General features: G+C 33.1%; 1 protein-coding gene across 2 annotated transcripts in view; it reads left to right on the top strand.

Moving 5' to 3' along the window:
- TfIIA-L (transcription factor IIA L) overlaps nucleotides 1–12,261 on the top strand; it is a 65,125-nt gene that overhangs the window by 23,253 nt on the left and 29,611 nt on the right. For both annotated transcript variants that reach the window (XM_081765037.1, XM_081765036.1), the window contains exons 3-4: nucleotides 4,623–4,817; nucleotides 9,190–9,315. In XM_081765037.1, coding sequence (XP_081621163.1) covers nucleotides 4,623–4,817; nucleotides 9,190–9,315 — 321 coding nt within the window. The remainder of the gene's footprint in view (nucleotides 1–4,622; nucleotides 4,818–9,189; nucleotides 9,316–12,261) is intronic.

The raw sequence follows: 12,261 nt of genomic DNA, 5'->3' as shown, positions 1-12,261 counted from the left end.
ACTTTTATCCACTGGTATGTTCGTCTTGGCCTCGTAATCTCAAAGTAGCAAACCGCATTGATGAGTTACAAGTCAGTTCATAGATTTCCCCATCCAAATATTAAACTGAATAATTTCTCGAAAACCCCTCAAAAATTCCCTGGAACTCAACTATCACTGAAAAATACAATAGTAAAATCTAATCAGAAACAATAAAAGTCACTTGAAAACTGTTCTCTAAAATCAAGATCTGGGTTCGTACAAATCTGGAACATCAGGGAATTTGATTTTTTGTCAGGGAAAATCAGGAAAATTGGAAAGTCCTTTAATGTCAAGGAAATCAAGCAGTCATTCTCGACATTGAAGGCAACTTTGAAGTAAGAGAGTTATTTGGAATTTTAGAGATCATGCAATACAACAGTATAGAATAATAAGTTACAGATGCATTGTTATATTAAGCTGTACCGTGCCATAATTTGTGGTTAGGTTTGTAACAGAAATCAGTTGAGTTACAGCATCTTGAATCCTTGAATGTTGACAGTGTTTGGCGTCTTTTCTGAATTGAGATATATACGTCTTTTTAACATTTCTTTTTAAAACGTTCTCAATTCGACCCGTTTACCCGCTTATATTATAATTAGATCCTCACTAAGTTATGTGGAACAACTGGAAAGAAATACTCTTTCAGACAAGAAAGAAAAGAAAAAAAAGAAAAAAAAATCTGTGCACCTGCGTCGAAGAGTTATACTTAAACATACCTCTTAGACGCAGGTGCATCAATTTTAGTGGTTCATTTTTTTTGTTTGTTTGTTTGTTTTGTTTTGTTTTGTTTGGAAGAGTATTATTCTTTTCCAGCTGTTTCACATAATTTAATGAGGATCGAATTATAATCTTCGAAGCTAGATTATCTGTGTATGATCACACATAATTTTGACATAGGTGCACGAATTTTGTTCATTTACTTTTTGTTAGGAAAAGTATGTTCTCGCAGTGGTTTCATGTAAATTTCATTAGGACCTTATCATAGTCTTGGAGTTGGACCATGAAACTTCTCAATGGTTGATAGTGTTAATATCATAATTAACTGTGTTCATAGTCACGCATAATTTCAACACGGATGTAGTGATTTTGATCCTCACAGATTCCGTATAAATGTTATCAGGATCTAATGACAGTTCGTGGAGTTGGATCGTGAAACCCCTCAACAGCTGATTGTCTTAATACCATGTGTATGTTTAGGTATGGTTCCATATCGCGTAGACTGAGTAAATATATATTTGGTCACGCATGTTTTCTAGGCTGATCTATTTTATAGGAAGTTAGTGCTCTACCTTTAATTTAGGTATCTAACTAAACTAATGGGGTTACGAAAAATTGAAAAATTAAACAAACTTTTGTCAGGGAAATAGGCCGCCTTTGTCAGGGAAAAATAAGGAAAAATATTTTACAAAAATGGTGGGAACCCTGACAGGGTTTCCACAGATCTGAAAAATCAGGGAAGTCAGAGAATTCTATTTTTACCAGGGAATATTAGGGAAATTATTGAAAATTCCTTTAATGACAGGGAAATTCTTGAAAAGTTCTTTAGTGTCAGAGAAATCAAGTAGTAATATTCGATAATGAAGGCAAATTTGAAGTAACAAAGTTATTTCGGATTTAGAGATCATACAACACAACAATATAGAATAATAGGTTACTGATGCACTAAGTTACATCAAGGTATGTTGTGCCATGATTTGTGGTTAGGTTAAAAAATTTCACTACAAGGCAACGTCATAAATTAACTAGGAACCAATAGCATTGCTCTACAAATCCATTAAGCAATTGCGTCGATTATTACGCTAATGGTCGGTGCTAGTGTCAACGTCTATGGACTTTAACTGGCATCTGGAAAGAATCGATATAACTATTTGATGGATTGGTACTACGGATTTATTCTATAGTTCTTTATCTGCGACGTTGCCACATAGTGCAATTCGCGTCTCCAGTCAAATACCCGAAAAAAAACTATACCACTGAACTTGAAATATAGACTAAAAAACACATTATTCAGACCAATTTTAATTATTATTGAAAAATTATAATTGTCGCTGCCATAAATCATCAGCAAATGGTCTTCTGGTTTTTTTTTTTTTTTTTTTTTTTTTTTTTTTTTTTTTTTTATCAATTTGACTAGATTGGTTGGATTCGAGTTTAACCTTTCTTTCTGTACCGAAGCTATATGAGACGTGAAACTACAACTTAACATAGATCCGAACCAATTAAATTTCCACCGAGAAATGATGCTGATTATATCGTAGCTTTAATACGAAAGAGTGCTGCAGATTAACGTGATCGGTCCAATGACATAATTGCTTCTTGAGGGCAGAGGATGTAATGTTTTGTATTCAGATTTTTAATAGCTAGCGTTGCCAGATCTTATGTTTTTCTTCAGAAGATTTAGTTTTTTTGGGGGCGATGTTTTATTTTCCCCGTAAGACCATTTATTTCGTTTTTAAATAAAGGAAATCATAGTCCAGGAATTAATTTTTTTTATATGAATTAGTGCGATTTTTTTTTTTTAAATTACAGAAAGTGATTTCTCAGACCTGTTAATCTAACCCGACAATGTAACTTACTATTCAGAGAAAACGTAACATATTGCGTTTTCATCTCCTATCTCACCGGCACACAGTGGGGCGAAAACGCAAAAAGCTGGCCAAAAGTAAAGTAAAGTAAAGTAAAGTAAAGTAAAGTAAAAAAAAAAAAAAAAACGAAAGTTAGTAATATAGGAATTTTTTTATGTAGTTGGCTAGAGTGATGTTAGTAGGGCCCAAATCCATAAATAGAATAGGGTTTTTACTTTATTCCGACTACCTGAGCCACTCTTAAGTAGACCCTTCACCAGGTCAAATGAGTAGAGAACAATAGAAGAATTGTGACGCGTCCGTTGAAACGGTTGTAACTTTCGAACGTCTTCATAGTTTTTAAATCTATAAAGTTTTCCTATATCGTACTGGTAAGTAGAATAAGTGTATGATGTGAAAAATTAATAATAATGATGTAATAATTTATAATTTGAATAGCAAGTCAGGCAAAATTTTCACATTGTTGAAATATTTTATTAACTTAAAGCGTTGAAAACATTATGTGCACCCTCGTGCACCACGTTCATATTTTGTAGAATGGTAGTCTGAATATTAATTAATGATCTCGACAAAAATGTAGCTGCCAAAACGTGCCAATTACGAAGCGTCTTGATGTTAATTATTGTTCATTAATGTTACAGTGACAAGCCGTTGCAGTTATCATAACGGAATCAAATACCAATAATTTGTGTCATTTAAGTAATAATACATTTCTAATAAATAAGAACGTAAGTAACAAGTAATTGTTCATCAAAATATGTGAAAAAAGTGAATGTTGTTAAAGATACATTGTGAAAATTATGAAGTATGTTGACATTCTTTTTATTCCGCCATTTTGGATCCGCCATTTTTTTTTAACTTGAGTTGCAGAATCGTAATCAGTACCTCAATAACCCCTTTATCGCCATTTTGGATCCGCCATTTTGTGTTTTTCAACTTTAGTTGCAGAATCGTAATCAGCAACCTCAATAGCCCCTTAATACTAAATTTCATTCAATTTGAATATAGTTATCATATTTTGGCCAGCTTTATGCGTTTTCGCCCCACTGTGCGGCATCTTATGTTTTATCAACCTTATATTTAAGAATAATTTGGTTTTAGGATATTAACTTTGGTTTGTCAATACCGTCTCAACCATATTGCATTTTCGATCGATCGTGATGTACCGATGTCAAAAACAGAAACTAAAAGCAGAACCCCAAGTGGTTGTAAATTTCAATATGTACGGCAAGAATTTTTTGAACGCACATAAATAAGATGGGGTCTGTTGAGAGATTGAAATACAATTAAAAAGGAACAAAGATTTGTGTAATGTATTTAGTTGGTTGAATTTGAGTTAGCGCTCTTTTCTGCATCGACGCTGTGTAAGACAGGAGCCTACAGTTTACCGCCGGCTCCAAACAACATGAGCTTTAATCGGGAATTGTATTATATATTTGTGTGTTTTATGTGTTGTAGTTATTTTTAGTAAAATTGCTCCAGTTTCCATATTAAACTTATTCTATGTTATTGCATGAAACCATATAAATTCTGTATATCACATATCTTAATATTTTCCCCCTAAAAATCGTAGAAGCTTCCTTTAATATCTAAAAAAAAATCTGCAACTCTACCCGTAGCATTAGAAGCATTTTCAACATTATATGTGAATCAGGATTATTTTCGAGTTGCGTCAATTTTATGATAAAGCTGCGATATGTTGTGTTGTGGAGTACAGTTTTAAGTAAATAGGAAAATAACTAATCAAAAACAGATGGATTTGTCCATACTTTGTGGTTTACCAAGCCGTTTTTCCATTCTTTGGTCGAACCACACTAATACGTATCAAAAGATTAAAAACTGCTGAACAAACTGTAACATCGTGGAAAATATTTCTGTTTACTTTTAGTTGAAGCTATTAACATATTTTCGAAAAACTAAGAATGGCAGAAACACAAACTTGTCTCTGTTCTTTTATAATCTTTGTGTTCACTGTGCTATATTTTGCTTTCATATTTTTTTGTATTTGTTTTTCAGCGGCTCAAGCAGTTAATCAGCACCACCAGACCAATCATCATCCGCAGCAAACAACGCAGCAGACGACTACCACGACAATTACAGCTGATGCCAACAGACTAGTGCCAGTGCAGATCACCTTGCCTCCGCCTCAAGGCTCCACGGATATGCAGGGACGAGTCTACACTGTAACAGTTCCTGCTTCTGCCTTGCAAGGTAATAAACTTATGTTTCTATTAGAAAATAGGAAATAATTTTCACATTGTTATTATAGCTGCTTGATTTTCGAGATAGAGCTTTGGGAATTCGTATTGGGAATCGAAAATATTGTAACTAATGAAAATTCGGATTGGAAAAGTTCAACTTGACTGTGAATTGAAATAGGCGTATGACAGTACTATCGTAGAATATGAATAAATTTGAAGACTAATTCACAGAGGAAATTCATTTTAATGAAACATCCATATATAGAACTGACCGTGCAAGTTTTCTTTTTAATTCTGATTTTCACTTTAATTTCTTTTCCTCCTTTATTAATTCGAAAACCTGAAGTTAAACTGCGTTTAAGTTCGATTGTGTTTCCCTCAGACATATAGTGATAAGTGAAGGTATAATTCTTCATTTGATTACGAAATACCACTCATACGCATTATGTAACAATGCAAATAGAGTATAACCAGAGTGTCTATCGGTCACGAAAGTCACGAAAAAGTCACGAGATGAGAAAACGGTCATGAAAGTCAAGAAAAAGTCGCGAAATTTAGCTTTTGGGACACGATTTTTTTTTATCTGTACAAATATACGTACAAACTGGAAAATTTTGTTCTACAAAACATCAAAATTCACCACCAAAGATGTCTATGATCGGCTTTAGACGCTACAAAATCGCTACCAAATCGCATGCATGAAAATTCGGCCTAATTCGCATCCAACTTCGTTCTTAAGAATGTTCCGAAGTTTTATGGTTTGATGAAGAAAAGGTCACGAAAAAGTCACGAAATTTCATTTTGAAATTTTAGTAGACACCCTGATAACTGTCAGTGCCTTAAAGTAAATCAGGTTATGTACTGAACCTTACTCAAAGATTACAAAAGTGAAACGTTGGTTAATATTTCAACAACGTGATACTACTATTTTCTGAAGAGTTACCGAAAATGTAGAAAGGAATGACGTAAATTTACGGCTTAGTTAAAGGGTAGGAATACTCTGAAGAAGTTTCTTAAATTCAAGCAACGATAATATTTAAACTATTTTGTATCTAAGGGGGCATACTACTAAATATTTTTCAAAAGCTAACAATTTTCTTTTGTCCGTTTTTCGTAAGTGAAAAGCGATAATGAAATGTAACTTACCACAATAATAGATAATGTTATTCTACACCCGAAAATGCGAATCAGAAGAATTTTTAGTGGTGCCATCCATAGAAATTATAGCGTGACCAGATTTTGAATTATCCAAAAATCTAGGTTAAGGCAGCGATTAGAAAAATGAACTCAAAGGTAATTGATGACTTATCATACTGTCTTTGTTTCTTGTAAACTACTTTTTAAATAATATTTGTATTTATTTTGTAATAACTTACATAAGTTTATTATTACTACATAATATTATTTAAAAAGTAGTTAACAAGAAACAAAGACAGCATGATAAGACATCAATTACCTTTGAGTTCATTTTTCTAATCGCTGCCTTAACCTAGATTTTTAGGTAGTTCAAAATCTGGTGACACTATAATTTTTATGGATGACAACATTGAAAATTCTTCCGATTCGCATTTTTGGGTGTAGAATAACATTATCTATTATTGTGGTAAGTTACATTTCATTATCGCTTTTCACTTACGAAAAACGGGCAAAAGAAAAATTGTTAGCTTTTGAAAAATATTTAGTAGTCTGCCCCCTTAATAACAGTCACAAAGGTACTCACGTTGCTATTCTGTGTTAAGTTTAAGCAAACATGTTCAGTCTTTTATTTTTATTTATTTTTTTTTTTTTTTTTGCTGACAGTTGTCAATATTATCAAGACATATACAGGAAAAAGTTCATCTCCTTTCAAATTATTCAATCCGATATTTTGAACCACTCACGGAAACTTTTTAGTTAAGCAGTGGAGAACAGTAGGATTATCAAAGTAGTAGTCACATTGCCTATGAATGCGAATAATATCAAGTTGGTTTAAAAAGTTTCAGAGAACTGAATAGTTGCCAAATAATCCTAACATTTCCGAAGCTGTAGTACAAAGAATGTGTAACGAATTAGTAAGCATTATTGCTGCCGACTGTACAAATATAAAAGTCCACTCGTAAGATATGAACGTGTTTGTCCAATACTTTGGGTTGTCCTATGCAATTTATCGTGGAAATGGGTGGATCGAAGATTACACTACAGCTGCTTGGAAATAGATGTTAGGTGATACAGTAGGGTTATCTTGTTTGGAATTCTGATGTTAACTAAAAAGTCAAATAAAGACAGACAAAATATTAGAATGGAGCATGAGTGTTAGAAAGTATTCAGATAACAATGATTTGTGGATTGCATCGACAGTGAAATAGGTTTAATATGTCTATTTTATTATGCTTTCTTAATTAGATTTTCGTAATGATTATTTAAAGTATTTTCTGCTCAAAATAAAACTAATAATTACTTGAAAGAGAGAGGATATGGTGGTTCAGTGGTAGAGCGCTTACTCCTGATGCAGGCTGGTCCTTGATTCGATTGTTGGAGGCCATTTGAGTTCATGGGGGGGGGGGGATAATATGTATTTGTAAGAAATGTGATTTAAACTGCTCTTGATTTTGTTCCTTTAATTTAATTCTTTTATGTACGAGATCATCATCGTTGGTAACGGTTTATGTTGCGTCATCGCCCCTTTCCTTTACGTCTCCAATCGTGGTTTCTAGCTTCCGTATAAAATACAATTCTATACAGAACAGTCCGTAAACTTTATCAGCTTTTTCGTTATCATCTATTAACTGTCACTATAATTTTAACAGGCCCCTGGTTATTATGTGGAAGAACTAGTTGTTCCAATTAGTTATTTATGAATTCGACTACTTGTAATTTATTTGGTACTGCTAGGTTTTTTTTTTTTTTTTTTTTTTTTTTTTTCTCACTCAAATTCACTTCTTGACTGTTCTTAACACTACATATATAACGTGAGGTACAAGGTAACTCAAGTTTCTTATAAATATGTTCATTATAGTTTTAATCAGTAGATTTCCTTGGTGTTCTTCTGTTTCTTCTCACGTTCTTGTTTAACCAGTTCATAATCACTCACTTTCGTTAATTGTTCGTTTCCTGTAGCCTGTAAAAAAAAGCAGGGAACGTAAGACAAATGAGTTTAGTTCATTTTCGAAACTGAGAAGTTGCCACTGAACGATTTGTATTCTAATGCTTCCATTTAATCTAATTTGATCATAAAACATGTATACTATATTGAAATTTATATATATATTTCTAATATTTTTAAGAATGATCCAAAAAATGGATCAAAAGATTGCAATCTTGGCCAATAATTAGTTAGTTCTTGGATCAGGAGCCACAAAATTTTTGAACGGCCCCTAATCGAGTTTTCTATTTTTTTACAGAATGCGCACATTATACTGAATTAAGTGATAGCTGAATTTGGCTGTATTATATGTGGTTCTCCAGATATAAGGCGTACAGGAAAATTTTTGATTGAAATATATTGGATCTTTTGATCCAAAAAGATCTTACTCTTCTGCAGTTTTAAAAGTTGATACTTTTAACAGGGAATATTGTTTCATGCAGAGAAAGAATCTCAAGTCTGTAGTCAAGCTTCCAAGTGTAGATTTCAGTCTACATTTAGTAAAAGAACCGAAGCTGTTTTAGAACAAGATAGAATAATCAAATTGAGTTTCATAAAGAATTTATACTATAAAACTTAAATCTGCAGAATTCAAACTGAAGAATATACGGAATAAATTATTTTCGAAAACTTGTTATGTATGTGTATTAAAGCTTTAAAATACGGAATTTTAAAAACAGTAGCGTATATAATTTTTATTTATTCATTCTTTTTCAACTTCTTATATTTTCTGTTGCAGTTGTCAAAAGTTGTCAAAAAGGACAATGATTTAGACTCGAAAGCTACAAACTTTTACAAGAATTACTGAAATATTTAAATACTTCTGATTAAGATTTTTCAGTAGTAAGGCTATGAAAATTTAATTCATTGTAATGCTGTAGGCTGTGTCCCGAATCATATCTACCTTTTCTTTTAAAGAAAAATTGGGTAACTTGGTTAAGAAAAAATATTAGAATTCTTTACATCAAAATTTGTATTTTGATCAAAAGACTTACTACAAAGCGGCGGAATACAAATCCCTTTTATGTACAGTATATATAAATAGTTGACAAGTCAATCGAATTTTTGAATAACATTTCTGCAAGCTCTCTGTATTTTAACTATACTTGGAACACTTGGATTGTAGTGTCAGAAAACTAGGAAAACTTGGATTGCAGTAGGGCTTGTAATGTCAGAAATATAGACTTGTAGAACGATTTTACTAAGTAGCAGTTCAAAAATTAGTGTTATAAGACTAATGAAGCACTTCTATTTTCTAAAGGTAATCTGTTACAGACGGTGCTAACAGGTCCAGTAATAGCAGCTACGCTTGCCTTACCAACGCATATGGCTTGTAACTTACTGCAGCAACATATCACAGCTAGCTTACAAGCACAGCAAGCAGCAGGTAAGGTTACGTAATATCTTACGTACTTTTTTATCTTTTTTAACTGAAAGGAACTCAAACGATATATTGTTAATAACAAAGAATTAAGAAATTTTCATTTATACAATGTCATTTAATAGGATGCAGAGCTGTGTGTATGTTTTTATTTAAAAGATTATTACTGTATTTATCTTCTTGTAAAGGAAATTACATGCATTGATGGACAGGATTATATGTCACATTTTGGTTCCTTTATTGTAAGTGTAGCTATTTCAGTTGTGAATGGAATATATTTTTTTCTAACGAAAATTTTCCGTTAGGATAGTGGAGAATTACGTTGATATATCTGACAGAGGACACTATTCTGCTGTGGTCTTTCTCGTGTGTTAAGAGTTGGATTACCAGTACGTTTTTTTGTTCCGTTGTGGATTTTGATGATTAATAAAATTTATGAATTGAAAGTCTTCAATTCTTTTCTTCTGTTGCATTTAGAAGTATTTTGCCTGTCTTACGATGCTTATAGACTCTTCATTGTAAATGTTACCGCCTATTAGGTTGACAGAAAAAAAAGCTTATAACATATAAATGTGTTTGGAGAGGATTTATTTTAAGATCATGAGTTTCATTTGTAGAGTAATGAATTCTTTTTTAATTACTTTCAAATTATTTATTGGTAGTAGTACAAAGCAGATGAGTATTCTCAATCACACATATCATTGACCTACGTTTTAATTGTAATGTATAAATTATTATAATGTATGTCATGGTGAATAAATTTAAATACAGTTTCATTATTCCATCACGTCATTTATACTTCATTGTGTTCAATAGAATATTAAACTGTTATAACACGAACCACCACCATAAATAATAGTTTTCTACAATTTACGTTATAAGTTTGAACGTTACAATATTACGTTAATAGCTTAAATGCTGGTAAGTAGTAGTAAAAATTGATAAAATAAAATGGAAGAATCATAATAGTTCATTTTGATAGTAATAATCATAGTTCATTTTGTTTAGTGTAAATTAATTTCTTGTGATATTGTCTTACCTAGATCTAGAAAGTTCTGAAAATGTGCAATTGATGGTGATCACTAGTTGGTATTAAAAGGGATTTCTCGTTTTAAGTACGTTATTAGTTCAAAGTAAGTTTTTAAAAAGAATAATAGATTAGTTTCTTGAATTTGTTGAACTATCAAAATGTTAAAAATTTGTATAAAGCTGGTATACATTTTCAGAAACAATCAAAATCTTCAAAATTAATCGCACCACAAAACCACCCCGGCATACACAAGCTCTATTCCTCTATTTTCGGCTTTCATACGATTTTTCAGATATATATAAAGGGTGCGGCAGAAATAGTTAGACGATGTAAAATGAACATAGAAAACGTGACTCGATAGATAACGTGCTCATTGTTGTTTTGTTTTGTAAAGTGGTTCAAAGCATTGTGTACGCATGTAGGTTTGTTCGACTGTTCGGTGCGCATGCGCAGTATTGGAAGAATTACGTAAGTCTTCCGTCAGTAGCCATGGAGCGTTGGTCGGACGAACATCGCGCTTTTGCAGTGGAGTGTTTCTTCAAGAACAAAGACTCTGCAACAATTACGCAGCGTAAGTTTCGGAGTCATTTTAACATTGGCAGAAATGGACAAGTACCGACATGACAAACTATTCTTAATTGGGTGAAAAAGTTCCGAGCTTCGGCTTCTGCAAGATCAAAGAAATCCCCAGGTCGTCGACGTTCAGTGAGAACACCAGGCAACATAGAGAAGGTTCGAGAAGCATTAATTAGAAGTCCAAGGCGTTCAGCTTGTCGGCATGCTGTGTCACTTGGCATGTCAGATAGGAGTGTGCGGCAAATATTACACCAGGACCTACGGTACACTTCCACCCATTCAAAATTCAGATGATTTACAAGTTGCTCCCTGAGGATTTTAATGCTCGCGTACAATTTTGCAATACACTGTGCAAATGATTAATGAGAACCCAAACTTTCTACAGAGGTTAATCGTGTCCGACGGGGCTCATTTTCAAATTGATGGATGTGTAAATAAGCAGAATTTCCGTTATTGGGCACCCAGAAATCCAAGGTGGTTGCATGAAGTGCCCCTTCATAGCCCTAAAGTAACAGTATGGTGTGGTGTTTATTTTGATGGGATTATTGGACCATACTTTTTCAACGACGAGGATGGTAACACTGTAACTGTTACGTGTGCTCGATATGTGGATATGCTCGAAAAATTTTTACTCCCAGAACTGCGACGGCGTCGCATTAGACAGATGTGGTTCCAACAAGACGGGGCCACGTCACACACAGCAATTGCATCGATCAACATTCTTGGGAGGATGTTTCCAGGACGGGTTCTCTCTCGTCGCGGAAATGTTCTCTGGCATGCACGCTCACCCGACCTATCGAAATGTGACTTCTTCCTATGGGGTTACTTGAAGCAACAAGTGTATGCAACAAAACCTGCAACATTACAGTATTTGCGTGAATCCATTCAACATGCAATCCACCAAACTCCACTGGACATGGTTCAACGAGCTGTGAGTGTTGTGAGGCGACGTGCAGAGATCTGTTTGAATAACCATAGTGCACACCTCACTGACATAATTTTCAAGACGTAGTTACCATATGTAATGCTTTTGTATGTACATTCTGGACATGTAAAACTTATTCATAAAAGGTCATTAAAATATTTAATTTGCAAACCATATATATATATATATATATATATATATATATATATATATATATATATATATATATATATATATATATATATATATATATACGAGTTAAATTGAACTAATTCGATCTGGGTCAAACTTGGCATGGCCAAAAGCATGCACGCTTACCATTTGGTAAAACAGCGCATTCATTATTTTTCAGATAGGGATAAGTGTTTCGTACTCCGTCAAATATGATGTCACAAACTGTACTTCTGAATCTTAAGAATTT

This window comes from Thermobia domestica, chromosome 7 (genome assembly GCF_964235325.1).
Source record: "Thermobia domestica chromosome 7, izTheDome1.hap1.1, whole genome shotgun sequence".
NCBI classification, from domain to species: domain Eukaryota; kingdom Metazoa; phylum Arthropoda; class Insecta; order Zygentoma; family Lepismatidae; genus Thermobia; species Thermobia domestica.
Note: the sequence above shows the minus strand (reverse complement) of the source record. Positions and strands in the feature narration are given on the sequence as shown.